General features: G+C 33.9%; 4 protein-coding genes across 8 annotated transcripts; 2 read left to right on the top strand and 2 right to left on the bottom strand.

Annotated features, from left to right (window-relative positions):
• Positions 1–162: 162 nt before the first annotated feature.
• On the bottom strand, positions 163–3,144 carry UMAMIT23 (nodulin MtN21 /EamA-like transporter family protein). 2 transcript variants are annotated; one of them, NM_001334348.1, is made up of 7 exons: positions 2,546–3,144; positions 2,411–2,473; positions 1,535–1,651; positions 1,190–1,439; positions 927–1,085; positions 637–788; positions 163–541 (listed from the first exon to the last, which is right to left on the bottom strand). In NM_001334348.1, the coding sequence occupies exons 1-7, from the start codon at positions 2,737–2,739 to the stop codon at positions 376–378; spliced, it is 1,101 nt and encodes a 366-aa protein (NP_001323391.1). In that variant the 5' UTR covers positions 2,740–3,144; the 3' UTR covers positions 163–375. The 2 variants fall into 2 exon arrangements, with proteins under 2 accessions (NP_001323391.1, NP_176984.2); NM_105487.3 differs by having other exon boundaries at positions 371–541; positions 2,546–2,712.
• Positions 3,145–5,739: 2,595 nt separating this feature from the next.
• AT1G68160 (ZZ-type zinc finger protein, putative (DUF3755)) lies at positions 5,740–8,876 on the top strand. Its single transcript, NM_105486.4, has 8 exons — positions 5,740–6,289; positions 6,392–6,491; positions 6,883–6,939; positions 7,081–7,198; positions 7,742–7,824; positions 7,904–7,965; positions 8,041–8,110; positions 8,416–8,876. Exons 1-8 carry the CDS (start codon positions 6,009–6,011, stop codon positions 8,464–8,466), a joined length of 822 nt encoding a protein of 273 aa, NP_564923.1. The 5' UTR covers positions 5,740–6,008; the 3' UTR covers positions 8,467–8,876.
• On the bottom strand, positions 8,843–10,685 carry WRKY9 (WRKY DNA-binding protein 9). The gene is made up of 5 exons (NM_105485.4): positions 10,386–10,685; positions 10,173–10,307; positions 9,804–10,088; positions 9,606–9,719; positions 8,843–9,330 (listed from the first exon to the last, which is right to left on the bottom strand). Exons 1-5 carry the CDS (start codon positions 10,662–10,664, stop codon positions 9,019–9,021), a joined length of 1,125 nt encoding a protein of 374 aa, NP_176982.1. The 5' UTR covers positions 10,665–10,685; the 3' UTR covers positions 8,843–9,018.
• Positions 10,686–12,810: 2,125 nt separating this feature from the next.
• AT1G68140 (zinc finger/BTB domain protein, putative (DUF1644)) lies at positions 12,811–15,710 on the top strand. 4 transcript variants are annotated; one of them, NM_001036173.2, is made up of 3 exons: positions 12,894–13,127; positions 14,204–14,937; positions 15,016–15,647. In NM_001036173.2, exons 2-3 carry the CDS (start codon positions 14,220–14,222, stop codon positions 15,222–15,224), a joined length of 927 nt encoding a protein of 308 aa, NP_001031250.1. In that variant the 5' UTR covers positions 12,894–13,127; positions 14,204–14,219; the 3' UTR covers positions 15,225–15,647. The 4 variants fall into 4 exon arrangements, with proteins under 4 accessions (NP_176981.1, NP_001185350.1, NP_001319342.1 ...); NM_105484.5 differs by having other exon boundaries at positions 12,811–13,127; positions 14,204–15,710; NM_001198421.1 differs by having other exon boundaries at positions 12,893–13,198; positions 14,204–15,689.
• The last annotated feature ends 899 nt before the right edge of the window (positions 15,711–16,609 follow it).

Below are 16,609 nucleotides of genomic sequence, written 5' to 3'. Positions count from 1 at the left end.
TTTGTCTTGTAGGAATCAGAGATTCAAAAGGATGCTTGGAGAATCAATTACGATAAAGGGTTTTAGGTTTGGAGGAGAGTTATTTGAGCGGCCCATTATGGGCCCATTCCAACTTACTAGTTCATGTACATATTGTATGACTCAGAAGTGAAATTAATTAGACCCAAATAAGATTTTACAATTTATTATTGCTCGTTAAAAAAAATCCATGCAACATCTTATGAAGTTGTGGATGTGGTAGTACAAAGGTCATATGCACATAATAACTTACATAGATGGTTCAATAAATCATCGTTAGATAGAATAATAATGTTAATATTCACTTAATCAAATATACTAACAACAAGTCGTTCAACATATATAAATGATGGTTGATCAAGGGACATTTGTACTTAATGTTGGGAGATTGTTGACTGTGATATCTTTGCTAGTCTTATTTGTTTCATTATGATCCGATGTCGTAAGCATACTCTTCATTTCCTTGTTTTTAGCCCATAGCACAATGTATAATGCTCCAACGATAATCACTGTACCAATTATGCTGTAATGTTTTCAAGTAAAAATAAACCATATTATATATACATACGTATATCAAATCCATTTCCACAAAACAATACAATATACATGAGTTTGTACCTCCCCAAATGAAGTGTTTCATCTAGCAAAAATGATCCAACAAGAGCTACGATCACAAGTCCTACAGGGCTAAATACCGATACAAATAACGGTCCTCTAGACTCAATGCACCATGCGTTGACTGCTACCACCATCCCGGAAATCAGAATTGCCTACAATGGACAACATAAAGCACATATATTCAAGGCCAACCTAAATGAATCTTCACACATGTATAGACTTGTATGAATTTGTAATTAGACAACAAGACATATATATATATACTTAATAATGGATGGATTGATATTTACCGCATAAGCAATGGTTAATAGTCTGATATTCCATCCTAATCTCCATTCATCTAAATCGTGTTCCCAGCAAAGAGCGACAAGCATAGCCACTACGCCTCCCATCATGTTCATTAGAGTCGCGTTCCAATAAGGCCCTCCAAATTGTTTGCTTATCTTAACCTATAAACAAAACAAAAACAAAAAAAAACACGTACATGCCTAATGCCTTAGTACACAAAACAAACACAAAAATAAGAAATCTGAAAAACAAACAAAAAACTTGCCTGCAATAAAAACCAAAGTGAGATGGAAATGTTTCCCCCAAAAACTAGAAGAGCCCCAAGGATGGAAATATGGTGAGTGGTAGCATCACGTGAGGAGTCACGTGGTTGGTTCACTAGGTTAACGTGAGTTGACCATAGTCGGATCTCTATTCCTCTATAGAATATAAAGACAAGAGCTCCACCAACACCAAACAATGTTCCAAAAACCTTAGCCAGCCCTACGCTCGATCCAAGCCGTACACTCTCCATCCTATGAGACCCATAAAAGTTTATTATATTTTGTTTAATGGTATAAACATATATTAAAAGGGGTTAACTAAATTGTGATTCGTTGATTAGACTTGCCTAAGAAGTGCAGCGAAGATGAAAGTGACCAATGGAGTGAGAACGCCAGCAGCAGAGGTGAATGTTGCTGACGTTAGAGCTAGACCCGTAATGGTTAGGATACTTGGTATCACCACACTGTTCAATTATCACCACATTAAAGAAGTCTTATAATCCCAATATATATATATTCTTCAACAATTTTACATTTTACTAATGATAATCAATATTATCAACTAGTATTTTCAGCCAAAACGTAGTCTTCTATGTTTTTTGGTACATGTTGGTTTTTATTGTCAAACCACTAGTTGGTAATATTGAGTAGAATGGTTAAAACTACTAAGTACTACCCTGTTTGAATGTTAGATAATAATATTGAATACGTTCAAATAATCTTCTAGAGTTCTCTATGTTTTGGTACATTTTAAGTTTTTCAGACTAAGTATACGTTTTTTAACTTTAAAGTAAATTTAAGTAAAATTAAACTCTAGAAGATTAATTACGTTTTATAAAACCAGTGTGCTCTGGATTGTGGTTTTGTGGTGAGGAGATTTTGGTAAGAACTAAATTCAACTCATGCTACCTAAGCTAAAATATCCGACGACTTACCTAGCCAGTGGCTAATATGTTTGAAAACCAATAGGAAATCGAATTTGAACATATATAGGAATATATAAATTTTATAGTCTTGCATTAAACTTCTGTAACACTCAAACCATGTATATAGATTATTTTTTTCAATTTCGTATATTATAAAATGGTTTATTTTGAGAAATTTATCACAAAAAAGTTAACATATATATAACCTTAGGACACAAGAGGACATCCAAAAAAACGAAAAATGATTTTTCGTTTTGTGTGTGTGTGTGTGTGTGTGTGTGTGTGACTATTACGTACCCGAGTAACCCTGAGAGTAATGCTAGTAACATCAGCCTGCATGTAAACTCTGGCCTCTTCTTCCTAATCGATCACATGAAGTTAATTAATATCAAAGCATACAAACACAACCATATTATGTGAAAGAAAAACAACCTTTGAAAGATGAAGCATATAGGAATCATGAAAAGTGTAGCAAACAAGAGACGATAGGCCACGAGTACACTTGGGTTCATACCATCTTCCATTGCTAGCTTGAAAAATATGTTTAACCCTGCCGTAGCTATTTGAACCACCACCATTGCCGTTATATCTTTCATTTCTCTCCACATTTCACATATTCTCTCCATAATTTCTTATTCCTTTCTAGTTCCTTAATTACCTCACACTCATTTATTTATCGATTTATATATAGGGAGAGACAGAGAGAGAGAAAGAGAGAGATAGGCTAGCTAAAATGAGTTAAGGAATCCTGACTTATCCTGAGCCTCTGAGCTTTATTTATCACACCAATACTTCTCTTTTACTAGCTGTTTTCCACTAAATTTCAGTACCATAAATGAGTTATGCGATATAAGTAGATGCTAAATTCAAATTCAGGAATATTATTATAGATATGTCATATATAGAGTCTAATGAAAAGTGCTTCTAAATTTTTTAATACTCTAAAACACTAAACTTATCCAAAACACTTTAGAAATCTACTCTCTGGTCACAAACGGGTGGTGACAGATAATAGATTCTCAAACATTTCGTATAATAAGGTTTTAAACTTTTAATAGATATATAAGTTTCATGAAAAAAAAAAAAAGTTTCATGAATATTAACCAATGATGGTAGTTGCATTTATTTATTTTTGGCTAGTGCATTCACATAACATAACGAATGCATTTTAAGAATAATGTGATAAGAACATTCTAAATTTCCTGACCAAAAAAATAAATTTAAGAACTTCTTGAAATAAATTACTAGACCTCCACGGATATGAACTGTTTTGCACTCCACTTTACGTAGATAGTGTACGTGTAAGTGGGTGATTTTGTTACAAAACTAGTTTAAAGATAGAGAAAAAAAAAGTATAAATTGTCCAAAAAGTAGTTCACCGTTCACGTTTATATACAAATCGGAATGCATAAGAACAAAAAGAGAATCCAGCAACGTGTTCAGATGCTGTTGACACGTGCGATGCATGCTTTCTGCTTGTAGCCCATCAATAGTTTTTATTTTTCCAAAATACGAAGTGTTTCGAATTGTTTAGTGTCTGTCGCAAGTAGTTTCATGTAGGCATGCATGGTTTATGAAAATATGCTTCACCTTGGCCGTTGATTTTTTATCTAGCTTTAAGGAATCTCATCTTTATTTCTATTCACGAACATAGTTCTAGTAACGTACGTCAGTTGTGTGTTATAACTCAGTATACACCGTTACTTTAAAGTTATACAGATGAATTATCTCTGACAATTTTACACTTTTGAGATTTTCTTTAGTGGAACAAACTTTAATTATATATAGCTTCTAATTTTATTTTATTTTCTAATTTCTAAACATATTACGAAAAATTAATATGAGAGAGTGGTTTCAGCAAAATTAGCTAGGACTTACTTACATGATGAGGACTATATATATGAGAAAAAAACTGTGAATTAAGGTTGGGATTAAAGTCTTAAAGAAACCAAAAGCAGGGATAATGTAGAAATTTGGAGATGCTAAGGCCACAAGTTAATAGTTGAGACTTGATAGATATGATAACTTATTTGTTTTGTTTTTTGTTTTTTTTGTAGTTAATAACATTGTAAATCAGTAAAACCAAAATCTAGTTCCTGCCAACAATTTTGAAATTAAAATGTATGGATCACCTTAATGAGCGAAAGAGTGCATCAAGTCCAACAACAAAGTCTTTCTCTTCTTCATAACATAATGTTCGGAGTTAAATTAACTTGAATGAAACAAATCTTTAATTAATTATATTGATTTGCATTATTAGGAAACTGTTCAGATTAGCCTACCAAAAAAAAGGAAACTGTATTACTGTTAGTGGAGCAAGTATAATGTGCAGTTTATTGGGCTCATAGCATTTTAGAGCCCAAATTTATTCGTTTCTTAAGCAAAATCTTAAATGCGTATAAAATTAGTCTTTTACAAATATAGCATGTGGCCCAATATAAACGTCAGGCCTGATAATATGTTTAAGTGTCCATGACTTTTAACATGTTTCATTTGATAAGCATTTTTTACCAGAAGCTTATGTTAATTCACTTATACGGGTTGGGGATAATGAAAATTGAATTTGGACTAATAGAGCATACATCAATCGAGGAAAATTGCAACGACAAAGAAACGACGGTACATCAATTTTACCTTAGTAAAATCTTGATAAGATTTGAAGTGTGAGTTAATAACAAATTTTAAAAAACCTAACTTATCTAGTGAAAAAAAATGAAAATTATAAAAGCTGATGGCATTTAGATAGTAAACAGAAATCAAAATTGTTAAGTGATAGTAGTCTTGTTGCAAATGATAAGTCCACTGAGAACATGACATCGAGGATCGAGTCTCGCTCCTTATAAATGTTGACAAAAAAAAACAGAAATCAAAACATCATTTTGGTGTATGAATATATTTCTTGATCTATTTAGTGTATCAATAATTTCTTAAATATCAAAAAAAAAAAAAAAAACTCTTCATCGATTTTTATATGCTTGCTTCTGTTATTGGTTCATAACTATGAGTCCAATTATTTTCATAGTCGCATATAATTGTAAAAGTATTGTACGAACGGATCAGTTTATCCCACAATTATTGAGATGCTAAGATTAATTTTTGTATTAACATAAAGAAAAAATATGAATCAAATTCATATATCTTGAGATTTTGACAACGAGGATGTCACACATTGACATTATTAGAAAACAAAAAAAAAAAAAAAAAATCTTGTCTACTTGATAAAACTTTTTGGAATAAAAAAAGTGAGGTAGAAGAAAGAAAGGCATCAAATGCTTTATTATTGGGATTCGCACTATTTACTAAATTCCACGATCTGCCAACCATCTCTTTTATTTATTTACCTATTTTCTTATTTTTTTCTACTAATTTTGGTAGTAAAAAAAAAAAAATGAATATGTTCTTAGTCATATCTCTCCCTTCAATTTAGGAAGAGAATCTTTTCTAAAATTCCCCATTCCTACTTACTTTTATAGTCAAAATCCATTTTTTTCCATTTCAACTAATTGTGTTGGAAAATAATTAATATTAGATTTCAATTAAGTTTATCATCAATATGGTGAAAAGTCATAAAGTAATGTATTAATAATTTTTTCATTATTTGTCTAAAAATCCTTCATTGGCTTATAGCTTACAAGGCTGCTCTGTCTAATATACAGAGGACAAGAGAAAAAAAAAAAAAGAAAAAAAAAATTGTGATTTGGTAAACAAAATCAAATTTTGGTTTCTTTGTGAGAACTTAACTTAGGGTTTATAAAGTTCCAAGCTTTATCCATGGCGTAAGATGATTCACCTTCTCAAAGTTTGATCCTTTTTTCATATCTGATCAAAGGAGAGTTTTGGGTTTGATTTCTAATTGTTAAAGTTTTAATCTTTTTATTTGGGTTTGTGTTCGATTATGTGGATGGCTACTCAATCAAATTCTGGGTTCGATTCTTTGAGTTCTATGATGAGTCGTCACGCTATTAATTTCCAATCTAACACTTCTTCGGAGATGACTCCAATGAGTCCGTACTTGGGGATGAATATGAATATGATCAATGTTGGTTCTCCTGGTTTTCTTCAAACCGGGAATTCTTCGAATGGTTCCGATTCGGGTTCTGGTCTAAAGCTTGATACTTCCATGGTTAGTGAATGGTCAAATGAAGAACAATACATATTGGATGCTGGTCTTGAAAAGTGAGTCTTTCTTGTTTTGTGATTTCTTAACATTAATGAGGATATGAAGATAGTTTTTTGTTCTGTGGAATTTGATATGATCTGATTCTGTGTTTTTTGTAGATATAAGGATATGCCAAGTATTGATATGTATATTCAAATTGGAAACACTTTACCTGATAAAAGTATTCGAGATATTGCTTTGCGGTGTAGGTGGCTGAGGGTAAGTATCTCTCTTCACATATCTGCCTTGTTCTGACGGTTTTTGTAGCTTTCTTGTGACCATTTTTCAGTCATGTAGTTCTACGCTTATGCCATGAATGATATATGTATAGCAAAGAAAAATGATACACAGGGAACAGTTTCTACATGTTCTGATTTCATACATAGCTTCTTAAACTACAGTACACAGAATGAAATGGTTTTGCCTTAGGATGGACTTTTTGGTCTTATTGATGCCTGAGTTGTATCAATATTGAGTTCTTGAGATGAGAATAGTGAGCATAACAGTCTTTGAGTTTTGAACAAAATCTTCTCTTCTCTTATATACTGAATCATTTCTTACTTTTACCTTTTGTCTTCGTCTGTTGATGTACTGACTTTGTTTTGCATAGAGAAAGAGAAGAAAATCAGAAGAATTAAACTGTGGAAGAAGAGCAAGTTCTAGCAAGGTATATTGGAAATTCTTGCCATTTGTTCAATTTTGATGAGTGACTTTTTTGTAAGTTCGATTGAAAGATGATGCTAGGATTGAGATTGAATATCTTTTGATTAATTTAGGTTTTTGTACTAAAAGATTTATATTTCTTCAGGGCAAGCAGGTGGAATCGTCGTCTAAGTCAAGCATTCCCTCTGTTTTGCCTCATAACATGGCTTCATATCCTTTCTCAGGGCCATCTACAAGCACCAGTAAACAAATTACGTCTGAAGGTTAACATCTATCTTTATCTGAGAGATTTCCACCTGAATTTGCTAACTCCAGGTCTTTTTTTTCATTGACATGCACACATTAACATCATATTTTGTTTTCAAAAGGAGGCAATACGTTTTGATGTATGTATTATGGTGCAAATGTCGTTTAAGTATGTATTTTGTTATATAAATAAGTTCATAGGGGATTAGTGTATTTCAGCTAGACTTTTAGCTTCTTGGGACGATGCTAACATAACTACGTCTCTAAAGTAGTTTAGTCTTGGAAGAAGCCTTTACCCATAGATACTGAAATTGGTTTCTTAACTGCATTGTCCTTCTCTAGAGGTGCATTCTTGAGATTATTTATTTCATACATCTAGTAAAGGAGTATAATGACTATTGTATGTTTAAATGGTGAAATTCTATTTAAGTCCGCTCTCTGATCCTATTACCTTGTAAAGATGATCCTTTAAGCTCTCTTTCATATGAAGTTTTGTTGAAGTCACAATAATCTTTAGTCTCTTTTCTTTTCTTACTGATTCTTTCGTGGTTCTGTTTCAGATTTAAGTAGCTATGCAACAAATCTTATAGAACAGAATGTACGAGCTTTTAGTCAAATTAGAGCTAATCTCTCCTCATATAAGGTAAGTTCTAGATTACCTTGTTTAAAGGAATGCAAATGTGTTCTTGCTAAAACCGCTCCGTAATGATAATTGCAAACAGGCAGGGGATAACCTAGATCTCTTTCGTCAGGCAAGGAACAACCTTATCACCATCCAAAATGAGTAAGTTGATACTTTAAACATTTTGTGTATAAGTTTTGTGGAGCTTAGTGACCAGACGTTGTCTTGATTTGGCAGGATAAATAATATGCCTGGATTGATGAACAAGATGCCACCATTGCCAGTCACAATCAATGATGATCTCTCGGTGAGTAATACTACTTTAGTAAGTTAATAGGCTGCTCACTTTTGCATTAACAGTCCATTGTTTTAGATATCAAAATGTCCACATCACCCATTTGCTTGTTTTACCTCAGACACTACCGTAGTTCAAACCCCATATCTCTGGTTCAAGTGCTCAAAATATAGAATTATTGTGCTTCTAACTAGCTGAGTATCTTAAGACCAGTTTTTCAATGTTTTGGTTTGTAGAAATGTCTATCAAGAGCAAATAGAGCAGAAGAATAATAGCTTCCCAATATCAATGACTTTGGTTTCCTCGATTTGTACCAGGTGATGATGCCATTCAATACGATGCAAAGTGGCGGCTTCCATAGGAAGTAGAAGTCTTAGGAAATCATCTGGTTTCCCTTAGTTACCTGTAAATTATCCTAAAGAAGCTGGAGGAGGTAAAAAAAAGCTCATCAAATGTTGGGAAGTTTGTAGAAATGTGATTCTTTCGTAACACCAACGATCTTTATTGCTGCGCGGGATGTTGAAACAAGACATAATATAACGAATGTAGGGGTTCTTGGTCCTGGCTCCTAACTAAAAAACCTTCTTAACAAGTTCTATTAGATAAACTTAGTTCAATTAGTGTCTTGGAGAATTTCTAAGCGATCGATGTGTATAAAAAAAGATTCTATTGAAGAGCGTGTTGAGATTTGCATCTTTAATCTTTTGATCTTTTGGTGTGTTGTTTTGGTACCCATTTTTTCTTAGCATTAATCAATCTTTATTTTTCATAAGCCAACATTGAACGAAATAAAACAATCCGAAACCTTCGATGTTGTATATACGAAACATAAATGTTAGAAACGAGAACAAGAAGAAAGGCAAAGAATCCATAATGACAAATAATGGGACCAAAGAACAAGCATAGAGATATAGGAAACTCTACATCATCCAATTTAATCGGTTTTGAGAAGATGAAACGTGATCTCCTCTAGATGGACCATCAAAGTTCAAGCTTCTTATGGTTCGATTGTTGTAGCTGCTATTTTGTGGGTATGTAATCAAAGAAGAGTCTATGGCTTGAGGAGTTTGGTAATAGGAAGGATGAGAGAGGTTGTCACTGGAATCGAGTAACAAGAATGGAGAAGTAGAGGCAGTGGAAGCCATGGCTGTTGCTCCGACCGGAAGTGGATGGTTATGTGTTCCTTCGTAGGTTGTTATCAGTATTGACATGTCTTCTAAACACCTTTGCACCTTCACAATGTAACAAATCTCATTATCAACTATATATATATACATAGTTTCATTCCATTCAAATGTGGTTATGACATGCTATGAATTCTACATTGGACATAAAGTAATATATAAAGTACATAGACGAATCAACTCATTACCAATTCGTTTTGAGTTGGAAGATCTATAAAATACTACGTTATCAGTAAATTGATCAAAATGGTTCCCTAACATAAAATCTTATCTTTGAATAAATAAATAGTAAGACCCCGGAATTTGAGGGTGTGTGCAGTTACCTGTTTTCTAACGGGACATCCTGGAGCCACGGTGCATCGGTAATAAGCTCGAGGACATGGATTCCCTTTCGCGGTTTTCTGACCGTACTTCCTCCATTGGCATCCATCATTCATCTACACACACACACATCTTTCTTATTAAATGATCATGTTACCAATCTCCAAACTGAGTCCAAGATATGATATAAAGAAACTCACTGTTGCGGTCTCACATCTCGCCCTCACGGACACCCTGGCCTTTCTATTACCTTGAGAAGATGAAATGATACGTGGCATATTCATATCTAAGCTGCTACTATTGTATCTTTGGTGATGAGACTGAACAGCTTCTTTGCTCTCTTCTTGTTTCTGTTTTTTCTCTAGAGAAAGTGAAAGCCCTATTTCTCTTTCCATTGACGGAGATCTCTCAGCTCCTCTTTTCCGAGCCTTACTTGTTATATCCACACATCGTTTGCCTTGTACTCCAAGGAACATTTCAAGATCCTAGGTTAAAACATCAATCAAGTTTCATATTAATTATCACCAGTCACCACTATGTATAACGTGTATGAAGAAATAATTTCTCACCATCTTCTTGGTTTTATCGATAACCGGGAATTTCATCTCAAGATGACGATAATCTTCAAGAGTCTGCTCGACAAGCTTCCTCAACCTAGTATTCTCTTCTTTCACACTTTCCATCTGGATCTGTAGCTGCAAGAGCTGATCGCCATCCATAGATGTTAACATATATTCGCACATAAAATGTTTTGATGTATGTATATATACGCATGTAGGTACCTCTTCACGTTCGTTTTCTTCTTCTCGGGTTCTTAAACCTAAAGAAGAAGAATCATCTTCGTCTTCTTTCACCATTTGTTCATCTTCATCACCACTAGCATCATGTTCTTCGTCTTCTTTGTTCTCACGGCTATGTTTCGATCCTTCTATCTCTTTCTTTTTCTCCTCGGCCTCGAGCTTAAGAGAAAGATCGATGCCCATTAATGGAGATGCAAATCGAACCTCTATTCTTTTTTGTCTTTTAGCTTTGGATTTTGAAGTGCTAAAGTCAAATCCCATTTTCTGATCAGAATATCGTTTACTATTTGTATTATTCACTCTAGTACGCATCTAAAGCTAGCTTTGACTTTGTTTAAATAATTAGTTTTATCTTTATGAAGAAACTAATCCATGTTACTTAATAAAGAGCTTAGTTTTGGCCTTTGAAGCAATTAAACCGGAGTTACTATGGAATCATGACTTTGGTTACCATCCTAGTAGTCATAAAAAAGTGTATACATATATTCCTCCCCTTCTCTTATATAGTTTGTTTATTAAGTGACAATAAGATAATTAGATCCGGTTTCTTTGAAAATTGTATTACATTGTTTAGTTTTGTAAATCCAGTTTATGGCCGGCATTAGGGTCTGCGAAATTTCCCATCACATTCACATGGATGGTACCATGTGAAATACAGAAGACCATCGAACGTGTAGATATTTTTTTTAAACTTGTCACTGATGTGTTTATAGCTAGATGAATTCATCTCTTCGAATAAGGTAGAGTTATAAAGATTGAATACTGAATAAAGAAAAAGATGGGTGAGATCAAACGCACCATTAAACTTTTTATTTACTCAATTCAACATCATAGATAGGTCTATAAATCAAAACATTCAAAAATTCATAATGAGTAAGAATATTCTAGAATATGGCGCTGTCTATATATTTTGAATTTTCCTATTAAAGTTGTTTTGAAAATTTCAATAGATATCTTCTTAAAGTCAAATTGGTGTTATGAGATCATAAATATATATGAGAAAGAAAAAAGAAAGAATTAACTGATTCTATATTTAGATTGTATCAAATAATATAAGTTTTATTGTTAGTTTGGTTGAACAATCTCACAAAATTTCTTGATCTCAAGGATTCATCTTTAAGAGAAGGATAACTAATTTCATTTATCCCATTAGTACTAGGCTACTAGCTAACCTAAAATATTCTTTCTATGATTTCGATGTACATACAGGTTATGTTGATAGAATATGTGTGACATATGTGAAGTCCGGATTTTGGATTCTTTTAAGCGTTATGTGATTTATTTAAGCAATAAACTATGGTTTACAAACTTGACATGTACACAAAAATAAAAGAAACTTGACATGTCTCTTTTTTTCTTTTTTCTTTTAGTTAGTGTGCTTTTAAGAAGATGTCTATATGTGATATCTTATTTATTTTTATTATAATCACTAACGTGAAATTCAAATTAGCAATTAATAATTCGTACCAAAAATACCGAGAACAAGATACTTGCCTCGGGATCGGATCTAAAAATAGTCAACTAGAAGACTTTTAATTTTTATTATTTTCATACTAACTGTCCTTTTATTAACTTAATTTCTTTCTTGCCAAAAACTTTATCAACAAAATTATCAGCTCTGTACTAATATTATTACCGAGACAACCGTTTGAAATTGTCTATCTATTAAGAGTATTTACATTAGTAGATCTAATCCTATATAAAATCGTTATCTTAAATCGAATTAGCATACAATATAAGGTTACTTGCAAATCATGTAAGATTATCCACATATACTTTTCGTACAGTACTTTTTTTTTATAAGTATCCATTTTATTCAGAGTTGATTACGGATACAAAAAAAAGAGGTTAATCCGTAGAAATCAAATTGGATAATGAATGTTTCACAATTGTATAAAATCTATAGTCAAAACACACAATGTTGCAGTATCATCGAATGACTATCAATATGAGGAGTTACTATATTATTAGAGTACCAAAAAGTTTATAGACTTAAGATTAACATTTCAACAACAAATCAAGCTTATGGACTTTGGATTAACATTTCAACACAACAATATGATGATCCGTCTTTACACGGGAAAGCATGTGTCAAAAGAATATGCATGTGTTTTGTTTTACTTATCTTACCAAAAAAGAACTTTTTGCTGATTTTAGATATAGAAAAATATAGCATATAGTAATATAGTGGAAAACTAAAACATTTGACAGAGGAGACGTGGGACAAGAGAGCAAGCGGCGCCGCAGCCATATCTCTCGTTCAAATTTTATAATTACAATTAAGAAAAGGTCAAATGCATTTCCCATTGTCTCTTTGTATCTCTTTGTGTCACTAAGTCAACCTTTAATTGAAATCCTCCATATATTGATCTGTCCAATATCAAATTTTAACTATGGATAAGTATATGTCTAATTCGTGGCCAGGCCCATTAGGGACTTTTAGAGGGCCTTTAAAACAATAAGCACGCGCGTCAGTCTTACGTATTGTAAGGACGCGTGGACGTTTTACTTGACGTGAAGGAAAGAGAAACTCCGATACCAGAGCTTGGTGGAGCAGTGGAGACGCTTCCACGCGAATCTCGCAGTCCCACTCGTCTTCCTCCTTCCCTCTCTTCCTTTGAATACCTTACCTCTCTCGGTCTCGCTCCCTCCCTCGATTCAAGCCTATTCGTCTTCTTACGCTGTGTCTTGAAACCCTAATCTTTTTCATTTCAATCCCTAAAGGTGAAGTCTTTATTGCGTGTTCGTCTTCTCTGTCTTCGTTTCTACTCTTATTCGTCTAATTTGCGATCTGGGTTAGTGTTTTTTTCTTACGGATTTTAGTGGGTCCGTGTTAGATTATCGAGATATTGATGTAATTCGAACTTGTGCGCCGCTGGAAAAACTGAATTTTGTGTAGCTATGACTTTTCCGATTTCTGGTTAGGTTCATGAGTCATTGAAAATTTGTTGAATTGTATAATTGAACTTGTCAGAATCCATCTGTGTATTCTTATGTTTTTGAATTCTAGGGTTATCGAGAGCATTTCGTTCTTTCTTATACATTTATGCTAACATTTTTATATAAATTTCTATGGATCTGAGATGTGTCAAAGGTCTTTGTTCCATGTGGATTAGATTAGATTCTAAGGTTTCTCCTTTGTTTGTTTAATAATTGATTCACTGTCATGTCGCGTGAGTTGTTCTGTGAAGCATGTTCCTTTTGGTTGTCTTGTAACATGTCTGCACATCTTTTGTTATTTTTTTATTTTCTTTTATGTAATCTTATTAACTGTATTTGATTTGATGCGAGACTTTGTCTCACCAGTTTTTATTCTTGGTATCTCTATACATTGATTCTCCATCTGTTTGCTTTCCATAACTTGTCGATTTGGTTTTGTCATTGTGTTAGTTATCTTGTGAGTTTGAATCACTTTTCTAGGCTTCCAAGCTAGTGAGGTACATTACTTCGTTTGTTTGATCTCTTTTCGTTTCGGTATGAGTTCCTTGATTTGATTTAAGTTTCATAGATTAGCATTGTTTGTTGATCATGCAATTCCAGGGATGTATGAATTCAACATGTTTATTCGAACCTCCCTCTTTGTTTGCTATGAGGTTGTGAAATATCTTTTATAGATGCATATGTAAAGCATTATCATGAAATAGTTCCCAAATCAGAGTGTGGGATGCTACTACTAATCATGTTGTATGCTGAATGGTGAACTGGAAAAATATATGTAGTTTCCATGAAGAGATATCTACTTGTATTGTTACAAACTTTTATGTGGAGTTCTTTTGCTAATTTGATGAGGATTTGTACAGGTGTGATTTTGAGATTATGGCCAAAGCTAGGAAGGCAGGACGTAGGGTTCCTTCACGACGCTTCAGGGCAAGAGCAAAACCATACAAATTTCCATCTTCTAAAAGACTTGTGGCGAGAAACATGTTTGCGGAAGATTGTTCAAAGTGTCTAGAGAAGAGGGATTGGGAGAATGTTATATGTTCGGTTTGCATGGAGTGTCCACACAACGCTGTCCTTCTTCTCTGCTCATCTCATGACAAGGGATGTCGTCCTTACATGTGTGGAACCAGTTTCCGGTATTCTAATTGCTTAGATCAGTACAAGAAAGCGTCAGCTAAGCTGAAGACATCGGGCCATCAACAGATCAATAAGTCTGAGCTTGGAAATCTCACATGCCCACTTTGTAGAGGACAGGTGAAAGGTTGGACAATCGTACAGCCTGCTCGTGACTTTTTGAATCTTAAGAAGAGGATCTGTATGCAGGAGAACTGTGTTTATGCTGGAACCTTCAAAGAGCTGAGGAAACACATGAAAGTGGACCACCCTAGTGCGAAGCCGCGTGAAGTGGATCCTGATGTGGAGCAGAATTGGAGAAGGCTTGAGATCGAGCATGACCGGGACGATGTTATGAGCACGATTAGGTCGACAATGCCTGGTACAGTGGTGTATGGTGATTACGTAATTGAAAGGAACAATGCCAACGGTTCAGATTCAGACGAGGGTGGTGATGATGATGGGATCGATGCTGCATTTGGTAGGAATCTTGTGAATGTTTTCCTTCTGTTACATGCTTTTGGGGCATCAGGTAATCAGATCAGACGCTCTGATTCAGATTCGAATGACTCGACAACAATCAACCGAGGAACAAGTGAGCTGAATTTCTCTGAAGAAGAAGAGGAAGAGGAGGAGGAGGAGAGGCATAGTAACAGTAACTCTTTGGCAAGTCGAATGAGGCGACAAGGACGCGTTCTGCTGGGACGTTCAGGTAGGAGACGTAGAGATAGAGAAGCTAACCAGAACACAGGTCCTCCTCCTAGATGAGAGAGAATCACACGAATTCAAAAGAAAACCCTGTCTGATTTTGGGTTTCAGGTAAGCTTTATGGTATGGTTAGGTACAAATGTAGTTTCGACAAGTTTAAAACAAAACAAAAAAAGGCTTTTGGCCTTTCTGCTATCACCATTGGAGAATTTGGGAATTTGACTCGAAATTCTTTCATATGCTAGAGAAGCAGGCTTGCAATCTCATGTTTTATTTACTGTATTCTGATGTAACTTTCTGGGTGGAAAATTCACAAATATCTATCCTTGTGAATAAGCATGATCAGTGATGATGACCAATGAAGTCTTTTAGCGAATTATGAAATTGTGTTTCCTTGTGTTTATAGATTCCATGTGCGCTTAGAGACTTACCTATGAATCGTTGTAGAGTCTTCTAAGAGACTTAGACCACACACACTCACAAGTGTTATGTGTATGTTTCTCTTAATAACATGATTTTATTTTGGTGTAAGTGTATGATTTAAGCTTAAACATTCGTTTTTTTTCTAAAGTTAGTTTACTGCTTAGAGTTTTGGAAAATACACCAACATAGATGAAATATGTTTGGTTTTGTTTTTCGGTTTCGAGAGTTGCCTCGTATCGATGTGGTAGCTTCTACGACCAACAACACTCAACATTAAACATGTGTTTGGTTTTTGACTTTTGTTAATAACATGATCTTATTTAAGTGTTAGTGTACTATTTAAGTTAAGCATTCGGAGGTTTTTATTCAGTTCGCTTAGAGTTTTGGAAAATATACCTCACCGATAATCGATTTTATGTAATTAGTTTTGATTTTGATGGAAATGTCGATAAACAAAATGGTGGGGGCCTTTTACTCTTACGATACCTTCCTTCTATCCTTTCACTCTTTTTTACTCGTCGCTATCGAGTTTTGTCGTGTCCCCATTTTTTGGGCAAAATTACAGAATCAATAAATGGAGGAATATATAGACTGTAATTGTGAACAAATTGACAAAAAATATTAAAGAGATTTGGGTTTGGAATTGGACAAAAAGTGGCATCCACCAAAAAAAGAGATAAAGATAATTAATCAAACGGTCTATGGAAACAAAGGGTTATAAATTATGAACTTGAAGAGATTAGAGACCATTTGAAATTTTGGATAATATCAAGCTTATATCTCCATGTTCTTCAATTCTTCTGCTATATCATTTTGATGGATATTTAAACAATTTGTTTTAGTACAGTATCATTTAACAAGCAATCAATTCATTATATATTTGGAATCTAAAGATTTCAGCCGAAAGTGTTATCGAGAAGAGAGAGACAAACAAAAAAAAGAGGAAAAACGTTTTGGCTTTTTAAAAGTTTGAGGTAGAATAAAGTTATGCTTTTATAGATGTCGGTATCTTTAAGAAATTT

Source organism: Arabidopsis thaliana, assembly GCF_000001735.4.
Source record: "Arabidopsis thaliana chromosome 1 sequence".
NCBI lineage: Eukaryota > Viridiplantae > Streptophyta > Magnoliopsida > Brassicales > Brassicaceae > Arabidopsis > Arabidopsis thaliana.
Note: the sequence above shows the minus strand (reverse complement) of the source record. Positions and strands in the feature narration are given on the sequence as shown.

What these genes read in the sequence shown, in the direction of transcription:
- AT1G68140 (NM_105484.5), top strand. Translation starts at nt 14,220, where the DNA reads ATGGCCAAAGCTAGGAAGGCAGGACGTAGGGTTCCTTCACGACGCTTC.
- UMAMIT23 (NM_001334348.1), bottom strand. Translation starts at nt 2,739, where the DNA reads ATGGAGAGAATATGTGAAATGTGGAGAGAAATGAAAGATATAACGGCA. An exon ending in ATCTTCGCTGCACTTCTTAG is followed by an intron (nt 1,440 to 1,534) that starts GCAAGTCTAATC and finishes TGGGTCTCATAG; the next exon opens with GATGGAGAGTGTACGGCTTG. An exon ending in GAAACACTTCATTTGGGGAG is followed by an intron (nt 542 to 636) that starts GTACAAACTCAT and finishes AAAACATTACAG; the next exon opens with CATAATTGGTACAGTGATTA.
- WRKY9 (NM_105485.4), bottom strand. Translation starts at nt 10,664, where the DNA reads ATGGGATTTGACTTTAGCACTTCAAAATCCAAAGCTAAAAGACAAAAA. An exon ending in AAGAAAACGAACGTGAAGAG is followed by an intron (nt 10,308 to 10,385) that starts GTACCTACATGC and finishes GATGGCGATCAG; the next exon opens with CTCTTGCAGCTACAGATCCA. An exon ending in GATGTCCCGTTAGAAAACAG is followed by an intron (nt 9,331 to 9,605) that starts GTAACTGCACAC and finishes TACATTGTGAAG; the next exon opens with GTGCAAAGGTGTTTAGAAGA.
- AT1G68160 (NM_105486.4), top strand. Translation starts at nt 6,009, where the DNA reads ATGTGGATGGCTACTCAATCAAATTCTGGGTTCGATTCTTTGAGTTCT. An exon ending in TTGGATGCTGGTCTTGAAAA is followed by an intron (nt 6,290 to 6,391) that starts GTGAGTCTTTCT and finishes TGTTTTTTGTAG; the next exon opens with ATATAAGGATATGCCAAGTA. An exon ending in CTTATCACCATCCAAAATGA is followed by an intron (nt 7,966 to 8,040) that starts GTAAGTTGATAC and finishes TTGATTTGGCAG; the next exon opens with GATAAATAATATGCCTGGAT.